At 26.0% G+C, this 16,677-nt stretch overlaps 2 protein-coding genes across 3 annotated transcripts; both read left to right on the forward strand.

Annotated features, from left to right (window-relative positions):
- The first annotated feature begins 6,208 nt into the window (after positions 1-6,208).
- On the forward strand, positions 6,209-9,293 carry LOC124426002 (juvenile hormone epoxide hydrolase 1-like). 2 transcript variants are annotated; one of them, XM_046967189.1, is made up of 8 exons: positions 6,209-6,330; positions 6,717-6,828; positions 7,228-7,420; positions 7,824-8,065; positions 8,157-8,272; positions 8,358-8,554; positions 8,669-8,903; positions 9,041-9,293. In XM_046967189.1, exons 1-8 carry the CDS (start codon positions 6,275-6,277, stop codon positions 9,237-9,239), a joined length of 1,350 nt encoding a protein of 449 aa, XP_046823145.1. In that variant the 5' UTR covers positions 6,209-6,274; the 3' UTR covers positions 9,240-9,293. The 2 variants fall into 2 exon arrangements, with proteins under 2 accessions (XP_046823145.1, XP_046823146.1); XM_046967190.1 differs by having other exon boundaries at positions 8,669-8,877.
- A 2,126-nt stretch (positions 9,294-11,419) lies between these two features.
- On the forward strand, positions 11,420-15,089 carry LOC124425835 (juvenile hormone epoxide hydrolase 1-like). The gene is made up of 8 exons (XM_046966800.1): positions 11,420-11,943; positions 12,447-12,558; positions 13,012-13,204; positions 13,612-13,853; positions 13,947-14,062; positions 14,148-14,344; positions 14,457-14,691; positions 14,809-15,089. Exons 1-8 carry the CDS (start codon positions 11,888-11,890, stop codon positions 15,071-15,073), a joined length of 1,416 nt encoding a protein of 471 aa, XP_046822756.1. The 5' UTR covers positions 11,420-11,887; the 3' UTR covers positions 15,074-15,089.
- Positions 15,090-16,677: the final 1,588 nt, after the last annotated feature.

A 16,677-nucleotide genomic window follows, 5' to 3' on the forward strand; every position in this document is an offset into this window, starting at 1 on the left:
CGTTATCTCGATAATTACATGCACGCATGCATGCATACATACATACATACATACATATATACATACATACATATATACATACGTACATACGTACATGTATATCTACATACTTACATATATACGTATATACATAAATACATGCATAGATATATGTATATGTATAAAAAAAAAAAAAAAAAAAAAAAAAAAAAAAAAATTCGATATATCGAATATATGCGAGTATTATCGCGCGAGACATAAATAAAGAAAAACAAAAATTAAATTAAATTAAATAAATAAATAAATAAATAAATGAATGAATGAATAAATAAATGAATAAATTAATAAATAAGGCGATAACGAAGAGAGATACGTGCTTAAAAATATAAGATTATTGCTATTTGTTTATTAGCGCCTACTCATTTTATGTTTTTAGATGCTTATTTTACGTGAATCCGTGTAAAAAGAAAAAAACGTGGGGCATAGTTATTAATATTACGACGACGACAACAGCAACAACAATAAAGATAAAGAAGAGAGAGGGAGAAGGAGTGAGGGAGAGAGAGAGAGAGAGTGAGAGAGAGAATTAAAGACACAAAAAAGAGGAAAAAAAAGAAATAAAAGAAAAAAATTGATCGCATGCTGCAATGCTTTCTCATATTTTACTCGAATCGTTGTAAGATTCTTAAATTGATAAATTATAAATTTGTACAGGAAAATAAGCACGAGAAACGAACGAAGAAACGCACGGAAAGAAAAAGGAAATTAAGAAAAACGAAAAAAGAAAAAAGAAAGGAAAGAAATGTAAATTAAAACGGTGAAGCTTGAACGAACGATTATATATATATATATATATATATATAAATTCGTTTATGCTCGAATTAAGTGACAATAAAGCTGTGGATGAATAATAAATTTAAGAGTTGCGTAGGCGAACGTTGAGAAAAAAAAACCTGCATTCGTAATCAAAAATAATTAGGGGAATAAAAAAAAAAAGAGAGAGAGAAAAAAGGAACAAAAAAAAAATATTAAAAGGAAAAAAAAAACGAAAAAAAGAAAAAACTAAAACCAAAATAATAGATCCTTTATATATTGCATATATATATATGTGTGTGTGTGTGTGTGTGTGTGCGTGCGCGTGCATGTGTATGTGTGTGTGTGTGTATGTATGAAATATATAAGGAAAAAAATGAAATTTTCTTGTAAAGATATGCTCATATTGAATATTACGTTAAATTGTACATAGATAAATTTACTATGTACTATTTTCTTTACTTCCGTTCGGACTATTATTATTATATGCAATATTAAGTATGTCGAATGCCTAGAGATTGTTGTTTTTGTTTTATCAAAATGAAAGAGAGATAGAGATAGATAAAGGAAAAGGGAGGAGAGGGAGAGAGAGTGAGTGAAAGTGAGTGAGTGAGTGAGTGAGTGAGTGAGTGAGTGAGTGAATGAATGAGAGAAAGTGAGAGAGAAAGAGAGAGGGCGATCAATGCGTGCGTGCCGTAATTATTATTATAAATTTTATCATTTGAAATCTTATTATAGATTGGTAAAAAAAAAAAAAGTTTCAAGATTGGTCCGAGTGTCCCTAAGTGATATTAAAATTCAATTGCTTCCTTTCAAATTCTTTTAGGCGTTTTCTTTCTCTTTTTCTTTTTGTTTTTTCTTTTCTTTTTTTCTTTCTCCAGATAGCAATAATTTCTTTCTTTCGTAAATTTGTAAAATTACAATTTCCCAATCCTGTTAGATTATTCAGGCTTGATCACGTTAAAACTGGAAAAATCAAAAAAAGAATCGTCGAAATAATCGTCGATTGTCTGAGGAAAAATTGTCGAAAAAGTTTTACGATCATTTTTTAAATGTCATCTATAAGTACCTTTGATCCAAATGTATGATATTTTTCTGGATAAAAAGTATATACTCATCGTGTGTACAACACGTACGTACGTACGTACTTGTGCTTTTTAATCGTCGTAGAAATCGTTTTAGCAAATTATCGTTCGATTGATATTTCCTTCCTTTTTTTCTACTTCAACATAAAAAAAGAAAAAAAAAACAAAAAAAAGGAAACAAAAAAAGGAACACGAACGACCAGAGTGAGACATAATATATATATATATATATATATATATATATATATATATATATATATATATATATATACATAAGTGAAGTTTATTCGAAGCTCAAAAATTGGAAATTTTATCGAAGCTATAAACTTCTTCCTCTTCCTCTTCCTCTTTTTCTTCCTCCTCTTCTTTTTTTTCTTCTTCTACTTCTTCTTCTTCTTCTTCTTTTTCTTCTTCTACTTCTTCTTCTTGAAAATCTTTCATTCGATCGATCAATCGAATACCTTCATAGTTTTTATAATAGAACCCCTTTTCAATCCCATTCATTCGTACGCTCGATATTCGATTTTTATATTGCTCTCATGATAGAAAAGCGACATCACGATTTAATATGGCGATCAAGGTAAAATAAAATATATGTAAAAAAAAAAAAAAAAACAAAAAAATCGCGATGGATTAATCGCGAATAATGGAGTTGAATTCCTTTGAGTAGGGCAAAGGTAATAAAAGAAATCAAATGAAATAAAATAAAAAATGCAATCCCATGATAAGATACGTCTGAATACCTTTAACTCCTATATATGTATATAAAGAAAAAAAAAAAAAAAAAAAAGAACGAAATTTATAAAAAAAAAGAAAAACAAAAACGAATGAAGAATAAAAAAAAAGAAACCCCTTCCAAGTATTGTACGCGAAATCCCACGACGACGACGCTCTTTTACGATTGCCTTGCGTATATTAATAATAATTAATATTAATGATAATTATAATAATTAATGATATATAATGACAACAACAACAACAACAACAACAATGAGAAAGAAATATGAAAAAAAGAATAAAAATAAGCAACAAACAACAAAAGCCTGCTACGTAGTTAGTAAAATTTGTTTGAGGATGCTGCTGCGAGAGAGAGAGAGAGAGAGAGAGAGAGATTGAGTGCGTGAGTGAGAGACAAAGATCCACATAGAATTTCAATAAATAAAGCGTTAGAAAATATATGACAAAAGAGATTAAAAAAATACACTCTCATATATATATATATGTGTGTGTGTGTGTGTGTGTATATATATATATATATATATATAAATACATACACACCTGCGTTTGTAGATGAGCGATAAAGCGAGACGATTTAAAAGGGAAAGAAAAAAAGAAAAAAAAAAACAAAAAAAAAAAAAAAGAAACAAAAAAAGGAAAAAAAACTCATGTATAGATATAAATAAATAATTTGTAGTGCGCGTGCGAAATCATTGTACATTGATTATTGTTATTAGGCAATCGATCATCAAATTAATGACGTTCAATAAGCAACTACAGAACGTCATTATTGTATGTTAACTATTTTACTTAACGCACTAGCATTTACTTTCATAATAAAATCGTTTATAACGAAAAGTAACAAGAGGGGAAAAAAGAAGGAAGAAAGAAAGAAACAAAGCAAACGGAAGAAGTAATATATTATAATAATAATAATAATAATAATAATAATAATAATAATAATAATAATAATAATAATAATAATAATAATAATAATAATAATGAGGAGAAATTGAAAAAAAAAACAAAAAAAAAAACAAAAAAAAAAAAAAGAAAGAAAGAAAGAAGAACAGATCAAGTCTTTTTGTCCTTTCGTTCACATATCCAAGACTGCCATCTCGCGCGCCATACGAACGACGTATTTTTTATTGCCAATAACAATGTTTAAATGTACGAAATAATGATCATTGGTGGATCTCGATTTAGAATTATTGATTTATTTAAAAAGGAAAGAAAAAAAGAAGAAAAAAAGAAAAAAAAACAATAAAAAGAAATAAATACGTAAACAAGTAAAAATGATTAAAAGCAAAAAAAAAAAAAGAAAGAAAAAAAAAAACCAAGAAAATAGAAAAAAAAGAGAAAAAAAAAAGAGACAAATGAAGAAGAAATAGAGAAAGGAAGAAGCTCAATAGCATTGTCGGTGTGTACGTAACATAATCCGACGATAGTAATAATTGCAAAAGATTATTACATAAAAAAGTGCATACATATATATACATATATTATATCGAATGATATATATATATATATATATATATATATATATATATATGTGTATATATTACAAAGCAAAAAAAAATTATCGTAGTAAATGAATATTAGCAAACGCGGTAGGCGCGAACCGCAATCGCTTTGCTCCAAATAGAATTTTGTTAATATAATATAAATAAAAGAAGGAGATAGATGATATGTATATGCCGCGTCCATGATGATGATAATAATAATAATGATAATAATAATAATAATGATGATGATGATGATGATGATGATGATGATGATAATGATGATAATGATGATGAATCGCCATCCGATCCATTATAAAAATGCGAGACGACAAAAGAGAAGAGAAATGTGTGAGAGCTGCAGGAAAAATAAAAAAAAATATAAAAATATAACGAAATATTTACGAGCACCAGCAGACATAAATGGAAAAATCTACTGTGTCACATTTCGAGAAATATATAAATATGTATTTGTTATTGTTTTAATTGAATCCTTTGGATTGTTTATACGATACCTCGCACTATCCCGATTATATAATTCTTTTTTTTTTCTTTTTTTTTTTTTTTTTTTTTTTAGCTATCGAAAGACGATAATGATCATTATTAAATCGATTTTGACGATTGAGGTAAGTATAGAGTCCGATCTAATTGAAAATATGTTTCTTTCTTTTTCTTTTGAGTTTCTACGAATTGATTTCACGTTATACAACTTCGTATATCCGATTGCCTATCGGCAGGGGCTGCTTTTGTTTTATTTGACGGACAACGAGAAATAACATTTATATTATTTCTAAACCTGTTCCTGTTCTATTAGATAATAATTTTTTTTTTCGATTTCATAAAAACAAAAGTATTACATATTTAATGCTGTTCGACGCTTATATGTATTAAAAAATTATCGGGAGTATTTGATAAGATAAATGATATACGCTTAAACGATTCGATTATATTGTAATACTGATTAATTGTATTATACGTAAACAAACGTTTGTTAAATAAAGAAATGAACATTAATTAATAATTTATTAATGATATTAACATTAATTTGTCGTTTTAAAATTATGTTAACAATACAATATTGCATCTCTTAGGAATTCATTATAAAAAAATAAAAAAAACAATAATAATTTAATTTTACTTGTATATTAATACAAACGAATGACTTTGATATAAACGGAAATAAACAGCATGTCGAAAATATTGGAAATTAAAAAATGAAATGCTTGATTATTAGATATAGTATCGTTTAGAAAAAGGATTTTATTTAATTCGATAATAATATAAGATAAGGATAAATCAAAGAGAGATATTGTTTCAGACATTGGGGGGGATACGGAGAAAAATAAAAGTGCCTCAAAGGAAATATGGTCATTCAAAATTGACTCATCAAAATCTATATATAAATATATATATATATATATATATATATATATATATATATATATATATATATATATAATAGTGTAAAAATATATTTATGATTAAATTATATATAGAATATTAACAATGAGATTTGCTGTATTAGATTCATTAATATTATATTCAATAATTAAATCTATATTATATATTATATCTATATATCTATATAGTATCTGTACTTATATATTATCTATAAGTAATATAGATCGTAAAAAGTCACCTAACTTTAATTATCATAAAAATAATAACTAATCTAGCCTTTAAAAATTGACACTCTTATTCTATGATTCGATATAAAGTTTATCTTATCGTGATATCCATTGGACATATTACAATTTATTAATATCTTATTGAAACAACCATTTAAATTCTTTTTCGATTATAATATTTTTTCTATATAAATTGAAAACTATAAAATTAAATAGATATTATCGTAATACATCGTACAAAGTTCGTCGATTCCAAAGTGATGATGATGTAAGTTTTCTAGTGAATGCAATTTTTAAACTAAATGTTTTAACAAATGGGCAAATAGATACATAAACAAACTCTTTAATCAAAACATTAATGATATAAAATTTTGCTAATACGATGTAGATTTAATATTATATTATCTGCTCATATATATGATTTAAATAAATCTATATACAGTTGTTGGTATTTGCCAGTGGTTCTCATTTAATTTCTTTAAATTAATGTAACACACAACATTCAATATCCTTCAGTTGCCTCTTGAACGTTGTATAGTACGGACATAAGATGTGGAAGACTACGACAGTTATAGTTGTTTTATCCATTGGCCTAAGTCTTTTCATGTAAGTAACATGAAAAATAATAAATAGGTAATAGTTTTGTATATATATAAATATACATATAAACTACGCTAAGAAAGAAGAAGCAAAAAAGGAAAACAGTAATGTCACATATCAAATTTACATACTAATAATGCAGCAAAATTGCTTTTGTATCAATACGAAAATAAATTTACATCCTGTTGTAATAATAATCGAAGAGTATTATATTAATATATATATATATATATATATATATATATATATATATAATTAACATATAATACGTTCGTGCACTATGTATCTATGGTATTTTTAATTATTACGATTAAGAACAAAAAAAAATAATGATAATTATAATTACGTATTCTTTTTTTTTTTTGGTTCGTTTTTATCCTCTCACAACGAAGATTTCAATGGGAATTAAAGAAGCCAGATTTGCCAGAAACTTTTTGGGGTCCAGAAAAAAATAAAGCTGCCTCGAAGAACGTTCGACCGTTCAAAGTCGACGTACCAAAGTCGGTAAATATAGAGAAAAAATAATATATACACAGACATTTATAAATCAGATTGATGATTTATATTACATATATAAATAGAGAAATCAAAGATCTTGTGATTCGATTATTATCAAAGTAATAATTATTTAAGTGCTCATTAAAAATTGCGCTTAAGAATAACATAACTCTTTAAGTTTCTTAAGATAACCAACTCGGAATATAATTTAAATGCATATGTATGCAAATTTACATAAGCCAATCTTTTTATTGGTTTGCTTTTTCGAAACTTAAATTATCGATACAAAATTTACTTGATATAATTCGTTCTGTCTCATTATCTCTTTCTCTCTCTCTCTCTTTCTATTTCTCATATATTTTTGTGTAATTATTTTATTATTTATTTTTGTCTCTGTCATCATAGGTCATCGATGATTTAAATAAACGTCTGGAAAATCCAAGATTGGACGTAGAACCATTAGAAGGTGTCGCTTGGACTTATGGTGTTCCAGCTCCTTATTTAAAAAAAATTATTACATATTGGCATAATGAATATAACTGGACCGAGAGACAATCTCTTCTGAATAAATATCCACAATTCGTAACAAACATCCAAGGTACCGTAAGAAAAACATGACGATTACTGTTCTTTGTAATATAAAAAAAAAAAAAAAAAAAAAAAAAAAAAAAATAAAAAAATAAAAAACTATTCATATTCGATTCTCAAATACCAACTTACGATCGTAAGGCTTGGTATAGTCGAAGTAAGACTAAAAAACTCACAATATTGTAGAGTGCAACTTTGTATTTTGTTTTACGTCGTTAAAATAGATCGGTGAAGGTCTTTACCTTATCATTGTAAGCTATTATATGATTACATGTGATCATCAAACATGTTTTATCATCGTTACCTTCCCGTTAGAATTCACTCCAGTTTGTTTTATGACTTAGATCGTTTCAACGATCTTTCATATTATTTCATTGATTAACTTCTTCAGATTATATAACTTACTTTCACAGGTCTCGATATTCACTTTTATCACGTTAAACCGTCGAATCTTCCAAAGGATAGAAAGGTCAAAGTTTTACCGTTACTTTTAGTCCATGGTTGGCCTGGTTCAGTGGTTGAATTTCAAAAGATCATTCCTTTGTTAATAACACCCAGACCAAACAAAAATTTTGTCTTTGAACTTGTCATTCCATCTTTACCTGGTTATGGTTTTAGTGATGCTGCTGTTCGTCCTGGATTAGCGCCAGCTCATGTATAATACATTTATTTTAAATATATATATATATATATATAAGAATTATTATATCAATTATCCATCATGTTAATCATATTCTTATTTTTAGATGGGTATTATCTTTAAGAATCTCATGACAAGATTAGGCTTTGAAAAATATTATGTTCAAGGAGGTGACTGGGGAGCTGTTATAACTTCTTCAATGGCTGCTCTTTATCCAGAAAAGTAATGAAATTTTTTTTTCTTTTTTTTTTTTATAAACGTCACCTGTGTTTATCTACATAATATATTTGTTTTTATTACGATATAGAATCTTAGGACTGCATTCGAACATGTGCATCCATGTAAATCCATTAAACTTTTGGAATATTCTTGGAATGTTTTTTCCTTCTCTTATTGTTAATAAACAATACGAACATAAAGTTTATCCATTAACAAATTATTTTTATGGACTGATGGAGGAAACTGGATATTTGCATTTACAAGCTACCAAGCCAGACACAATCGGTATATATTATATATATATATATAAATTTTGATGATTATTTAAAAATGAAAAAGATAGAAAAAGAAATGATAGTTTCTCTAAATAATTTTGTCCTTTTTGATTTCTTTACATAGGTCTTGTATTGACGAATTCACCAATATCATTGGCTGGATACATACTCGAGAAATTTAGTACAGGTACAAATCCTGAATATAGAATCAAAGAAGACGGTGGTCTACTTGAAAAATTTACTTTGGATGAACTTTTGGATAACATCATGATATATTGGGTGACCGATTCCATAACAACTAGTACACGTCTTTACGCTGAACAATTTACACGGGTATATTGGGATTTAAAAATCGATGAGTAAATTTCATAATCATATTTAATATGCAATAGAATAGTCATAATAAAAAAAAAAATAATAATAATAATAATATATATATATATGTGTGTGTGTGTGTTAATAAAATCAGTAAAAAATATAATTAATTTTTGTATAGATTACCGATTGACGTACCATCAGCATGTGCCGTATTTCCTGGAGAATTTGTCTACATTACTGAGAAAGTTATTCGTACGAGATATTTAAATTTGATTCAATACAATCATATGCCTAAAGGTGGTCATTTTGCAGCCATGGAAGAATCGATTATATTAGCAGATGACATATTCGAATTCTTTGATAAAATTGTGAAATAATGAAAGAACAAAAATAAAAAGAAATAAAAAAATTATGGTCTCTGAAAAGAATAAGAAGAGAGTAATCTAAAAGTACATAAAAAAAAAACATTTTTAAATATTTCCCTTTTCTTTTGTACTAACCCTTTTATACAAAATTTTAATTTAAATCTTATATAAAAGTTTCATATATATATTATTTGTATATATATAAAAATTCATTTTTAGACCTCCTTTCACTTGGTGTGTGTGTGTGTGTGTGTGTGTGTGTGTGTGTTAGGTTGACAAGAAAGTAATTTCGGTTTGCACAAATAGATAGCGTTATATTTTTTTTTTTGTTTAGCCATAATTGAATCGAATCGTTATTATAACTGTGCAAGATATTGAAAAAAAGGTTAAATATATTACACACAAAAGAATTGAAAGTCACATGAGATATTTTAGATTCGTTAAGATATTTGGATTCCACATGAATTGAAAGAAATTTATTTAAAACAACGAATCGATATTTGCAATATGTATTTCAAACGTAATGCAATCGATTTTTTTGTAAAACGAATTATCACTGATAATGAACAATGGATCGGCTATAACAACATTAATCTAAAAAGGTCATGATCTAAGTACGATGAACCAATATTAAATATATCAAAAGTTGAATTCAATCAGAAAAATATACAATCTATCAATTTATTGTACATTATCAAATACTTCCAAGCAAACAAATATTTAATCCGATCAATTCAAATGTTTAATCCCAACAACTTATAAAATTGAAAAAGACAATCAAAGAGAAAAGAATAAAATTGATAAATCGCAAAGGAATGTTGTATTCCATCATGACCAATGCGAGACTTTACGCATCTTTAACAACTTTAGAAATTATTGGAACTTGGATTGGGGAAAGTGATATTGCATTCCCAATATAATTTTGATCTTTAATCATCGGATTATTATTTATTTCAAAATTTATAGAACTTTTTAAATGACAAAAATTTCAATAATAAATGATGAGGACAAATTATACTTAATTGATTTGTTTACTGATAAAGGCCAAAAGTTTTATGAGCGTGGAATCATAAAGTTATAAAAAAAAAAAAAAGAAAAAAAAAAAAAAAAAAGGGAAAAATGTTATCCATCGAAATGGAAAATATTTGTTTCTATTAAATTGATAATTCATTTTTTATATAGCAAAAATTAAATTCTATTTCACATTAAAAAAACGAGATTAATTTCTTGTCAATCTAATATATATATATATATATGCTTCGAAGTACGAAAATGAGAGAGAAAATATCATAATGATTCGAATAGAATGTTTACAACTAATAGACTATTTAATGACTTAGGATAATTTTTATGATTCACTTTTTTGACATTGTATTAAAGACATTTTTAAAAGTGATAAACACGTGGAAAAAAAAAAAGATCTATTCGTTTCATTTCTGCAACATCACGTTCTAAGACGTATAATCGTTACGTGAACATATCATAAATCGACAATATATAAAACTTAACAACAATTATGTACCTTAATAGTTATGTGCAAGCTTAAAAACGGAATATTTTACTTTAAAATTTACCTTGTTATATAACATTTAATCAAATTGATACTTAATGTTAATGAATTATATAATAAAATAATAAATTAGTATTTTCTTTAAAGGTAGACGAAATGGAACAACGTTACCCAGACGTCATTGTATGTCAAAGAATTAATTAGTCATTTCTATTTGAACGATAACGTAGAGATAACGTTTATTTATAAAACAAATTCAATCGTAAATCAAATCGTAAATTAAATTCAACTAATACAATAAAAGATATTACTTAATCATAAATATTTTTCATTAAAAAACTGATATAAATAATTATTCATACGTATTATATTATTAATAGTTAGAATAATATTATAAATAGTTATATATACGAATTATATATTGTAAATCTATATTATTGAAAATAAAATTATATTAAGAAAAAAAAAGAAAAAAAAGAAAAAAAAAGAAAAAAAAAGAAAAAAAAAATACCTTATATAACAATAATGTCGATAAGAAAGAAAACACAGTATGCAGTCGATAATGAACGCGTTATAGAATTAAAATAATACAATTTAAGACACAAGATGGCAGCATCATACGTTATTTTATCCAAAGTCTCAGTATAATATTCGACCTCCACAAAGTTTATCTTATCGTGATATCTATCAGGCATATTAAAATTTATTAATTAAGCCTTTTTGGTTACATATATATATATATATATATATTTTTTTTTTTAATAAAAAATTAAAATGTATACAATTAAATAGACATTATCGTAATATATTGAGACAACGTTTCTTGATTACAATAGTGTGAGGATAATATAAGTTTTCTGGTGGCTTCGATTTCTATGTTAAATATTTTAACATACGTACAAACAGACACATACACAAACTGATTAATCGAAATATCAAATGATAAAAAATTTCGCTACTACAGGATAGATTCAATATTCTATCAGTTATTCTTAGAAGCATATATATGACTAAATAGTATTGTGTCACTTATATACATTGTTGGTGTTATCCGCTCAGTGGTTCTCATTTGATTTCTTTAATGTAATGTAACACACAATATTCAATATCCTTCAGTTTCCTCTTGAACGTTGTATAGTACGGACATAAGATGTGGAAGACTACGACGGTTATACTTATTTTATCTATTGGCCTATATCATCTTATGTAAGTAACATAAAAAATAATGAATAGGTAATAGTTTCTATATATATATATATATATAAAAATATATATAAAGTATACTAAGAAAAAACGAAGAGAAAAGAGGAAAGCAATAATGTTACATATCAAATTTACATACTAATAATGCAGCAAAATTGCTTTTGTATCAATACAAAAATAAATTCACTTCCTGTTGTAATAATAATCGAAGAGTATTACATTAATATATATATATATAATTAACATATAATACGTTCGTGCACTATTTATCTATGATAATAAAGAATCGTCGGAAGCATGAAATATGCGTTTATGTTCATTAATTTTATATCAAAAATAATCACGATAATATTTTAATTATTAACTCCATTTCTATTTTTAATTATTACGATTAAGAACAAAAAAAAAAAAATAATGATAATTATAATTACGTATTCTTTTTTCCTTTTTTTTTTTTATTTTTTATTTTTTTTTTTTTGTTTCATTTTTATCCTCTCACAACGAAGATTTCAATCGGAATTAAAGAAGCCAGATTTGCCAGAAACTTTTTGGGGTCCAGAAAAAAATAAAGCTGCCTCGAAGAACGTTAGACCGTTCAAAGTCGACGTACCAAAATCGGTAAATATAGAGAAAAAATAATATATACACACACATATATAAATCAGATCGATGATTTATATTACATATATAAATAGAGAAATCAAAGATATCGTGATTCGATTATTATCAAAGTAATAATTATTTAAGCGCTCATTAAAAATGGCGCTTAACAATAACATGACTCTTTAAATTTTTTCAGATAATCAACTCGGGATATAATTTAAATGCATATGTATGCAAATTTATATAAGTCAATTTTTTTGTTACAATTTTTTTGTTAGTTTGTTTTTTCGAAACTTAAATCATCGATACAAAATTTACTTGATATAATTCATTCTGTCTCATTCTCTCTCCCCCCCTCTCTCTCTCTCTCTCTCTCTCTCTCTCTCTCTCTCTCTCTCTCTCTCTCTCTATTTCTCATAAATTTTTGAATAATTATTTTATTATTTATTTTTGTCTCTGTCATCATAGGTCATCGATGATTTAAATAAACGTCTGGAAAATCCAAGATTGGACGTAGAACCATTAGAAGGTGCCGCATGGACTTATGGTGTTCCAGCTCCTTATTTAAAAAAAATTATTACATATTGGCATAATAAATATAACTGGACCGAGAGACAATCTCTTCTGAATAAATATCCACAATTCGTAACAAACATCCAAGGTACCGTAAGAAGGACATGGCGATTACTGTTCTTTGTAATATAAAAAAAAAAAAAAAAAAAAAGGATAATAAAAAACTATTCATATTCGATTCTCAAATACCAACTTACGATCGTAAGGCTTGGTATAGTCGAAGTAAGACTAAAAAGCTCACGATAGTGTAGACTGTAACTTTTTATATTGTTTTACGTCGTTAAAATAGATCAAATAGATCGGTTAGGGTCTTTGTCCTATCGTTATAAGTTATTGCAAGATTACTTGCGATCATCAAACGTGTTTTATTATCGTTGCCTTCCCGTTAGAATTCACTCCAGTTTGTCTTATGACTGTTAAACCTAAATCGTTTCAAAGAACTTTCATACTATTTCAATGATTAACTTCTCTAGATAATATAATTTACTTTTACAGGTCTCGATATTCACTTTTATCACGTTAAACCGTCGAATCTTCCAAAGGATAGAAAGGTCAAAGTTTTACCATTACTTTTAGTCCATGGTTGGCCTGGTTCAGTGGTTGAATTTCAAAAGATCATTCCTTTGTTAACAACACCCAGACCAAACAAAAATTTTGTCTTTGAACTTGTCATTCCATCTTTACCTGGTTATGGTTTTAGTGATGCTGCTGTTCGTCCTGGATTAGCGCCAGCTCATGTATAATACATTTATTTTAAATATATATATATATATATATATAAGAATTATTATATCAATTATCCATCATGTTAATCATATTCTTATTTTTAGATGGGTATTATCTTTAAGAATCTCATGACAAGATTAGGCTTTGAAAAATATTATATTCAAGGTGGTGACTGGGGTGCTGTTATAACTTCTTCAATGGCTGCTCTTTATCCAGAAAAGTAATGAAATTTTTTTTTCTTTCTTTTTTTTTTAATTTTGTAAAAGAATTATAGCCTTTATCAATCTCTTTTTATTTCCATGCAGAATCTTAGGATTGCACTCAAACATGTGCACTAATAGTAATCCATTGGACTTTTGGTATATTCTTGGAATGGTATTTCCTTCTCTTGTTGTTGACAAACAATATGAACATAAAATGTATCCATTAAAAAATCGTTTTTATCGACTAATGGAGGAAACTGGATATTTGCATTTACAAGCTACCAAGCCAGACACAATCGGTATATATTATATATATACATAAATTTTGATTATTATTTAAAAATGAAAAAGATAGAAAAAGAAATGATAGTTTCTCCAAATAATTTTGTCCTTTTTAATTTCATTATACAGGTCTTGCATTGACGAATTCGCCAGTGTCATTGGCAGGTTACATACTCGAAAAATTTAATACATGGACGAATCCCGAATATAAAACTAGAAAAGACGGTGGACTACTTGAAAAATTTACTATCGATGAACTTTTGGATAACGTCATGTTATATTGGGTGACCGATTCCATAACAACCAGTGCACGTCTTTATGCTGAACAATTTACACACAATTATAGAGATTTAAATATAGATGGGTAAGTTCACAATGTGAAATCATAATATATTTAGTATAGCCATTAAGAAAAAAAAAAAAAAAAAAAAAAAAAGAAAAAAAAAAGTGTATAAATGGTTATAAAATTATTGTTATATAGATTACCAATCGATGTACCATCAGCCTGTGCCATATTTCCTCACGAACTTACCTACACTCTAGAAAAAAGTCTTCGTGCGAAATATTTAAATTTGATTCAATTCAATCATATGCCCGGCGGTGGTCATTTTGCAGCCATGGAAGAACCTATTGTATTTGCAAATGATGTATACGATTTCGTCGATAAGATTATTGAACAATCGAAGAATGATAATAAAAAGACAGTGGTTACGGAACAAGATAATAAAAAACCTAAGAGTACATAAGAGAGAAAGAAAGACATTCCTAAGTTTTCTTGTTTTTTTTTTTTTGTCTTTTTTTACGAATATTGCTAAACATTTTTTAACATGTAGATATATATATATATATATATATATATTTATAAGATACTTATTTTTATGTTGTTATTCATTTGGTGTATGTATGTATGTATATTATCTGTCTGTTATAAATATTTTTTTTTCGGATAAATATGAATATATTATTTTTCATTCATACATTCATTCATTCATTCATATATATATATATATGAATTGTTAATTAATTATTGTCCATGTGTCAATTTTATTTGAAAGCCAATTTAAACGATCTTATTGTCGTACTATTAATTATGGGTCGATGGTTAAATTGAAAAAAGAAAAAGAAAAAAAAAAAAAAAAAAAAAATTTCAGAATTCCATTGGATATATAAAAACTTTCGTAAATTATGCGTATTGAAAGATAAATTACGTTAATTATTATTAAAAAGAAAAAAGAAAATTCACGAAGAATAATTAGTGAATGTATTTGATAAATAATTATCTGCATATTGAGAGCTTTCTTTTATTCTCTAAAGTCTAGACGTACATCGACTTTTTCTTAAATGTCTTTTTTTCTTTTCTTCCTTTTTCGTTTCCTATATATAGTTAATACCAAGAGACAACACAACAGGCTCCTTTATAACTAAACTCACACATTTTTATCGACTTATATTCCATATTCTACGTTATAATCCATTATTCTCAATTTGAAATAATAACTATAATTATTTTTTTGTCCTTTTTTCTTTTTTTTTTTTCTTTTTTTTTTCTTTTTTTCTTTTTTTTTTTTTAATATATTTACACAGTTATTATTTTAGCCGCTTATTATAATACAATTCTATCGTTTTTTTTTTTTTTTACCTTCGCAAATGCTTATATGCTATCAATATATTATGATAATAATAACAATAATAATAATAATAGTAATAAAATAATTATTATATAATAATAATAATAATAATAATAATAATAATAATAATATAATATAATTAATAATAATAATAATCATTATAATATCTCCGTACAACTCATGCTTTCAACTCCAATTCTCACTATCTCGCTATTCATATATATATATATATATGTGTGTGTTTGTGTGTATATATATTTTATATATATATATATATATATATATATATAGTTCGAGTACTAGGTTTTTTTTTTTTTTTACTTATTCATTATTTTCTTCTTTCCTTTTTGCAAAAGTTCACTTTCCCATTTTTATAAACAACGATGTTTGAATCAAAATGAAAAATATAAGGAACTTCACTTGAGTTGCATTTTTAATATACAAAATTAAATATATCTAGTCAAACGATTTCGTCCAAAGATCTATATCGATCATTAATAATAATCATAATCATCGAAATCCCACGTATTACTACAGATCATATTTTAAAGGGCAAAAGATAAAAAAAAAAAGAAATAAGAAAAAAAAAAGAAAAAATAGAAATAAAAAAAAAAAGAAGAAGAAGAAGAAGAAGAAGAATGTAAGACGTGGCCTGCGACAAGAGACCAATGAAAGAAAATGAGTGAAAAAACCACCATGGGGATGATATACCGTGTCAACCT

This window comes from Vespa crabro, chromosome 8 (genome assembly GCF_910589235.1).
Source record: "Vespa crabro chromosome 8, iyVesCrab1.2, whole genome shotgun sequence".
NCBI lineage: Eukaryota > Metazoa > Arthropoda > Insecta > Hymenoptera > Vespidae > Vespa > Vespa crabro.

Bases quoted from the DNA above. Each gene is read 5' to 3' on its own strand.
- LOC124426002 (XM_046967189.1), top strand. From the start codon at position 6,275: ATGTGGAAGACTACGACAGTTATAGTTGTTTTATCCATTGGCCTAAGT. The intron at 6,331-6,716 runs GTAAGTAACATG...CTCACAACGAAG, and splicing joins ATTGGCCTAAGTCTTTTCAT to ATTTCAATGGGAATTAAAGA. The intron at 6,829-7,227 runs GTAAATATAGAG...CTGTCATCATAG, and splicing joins AAGTCGACGTACCAAAGTCG to GTCATCGATGATTTAAATAA.
- LOC124425835 (XM_046966800.1), top strand. From the start codon at position 11,888: ATGTGGAAGACTACGACGGTTATACTTATTTTATCTATTGGCCTATAT. The intron at 13,205-13,611 runs GTACCGTAAGAA...TTACTTTTACAG, and splicing joins ATTCGTAACAAACATCCAAG to GTCTCGATATTCACTTTTAT. The intron at 14,692-14,808 runs GTAAGTTCACAA...ATTGTTATATAG, and splicing joins AGAGATTTAAATATAGATGG to ATTACCAATCGATGTACCAT.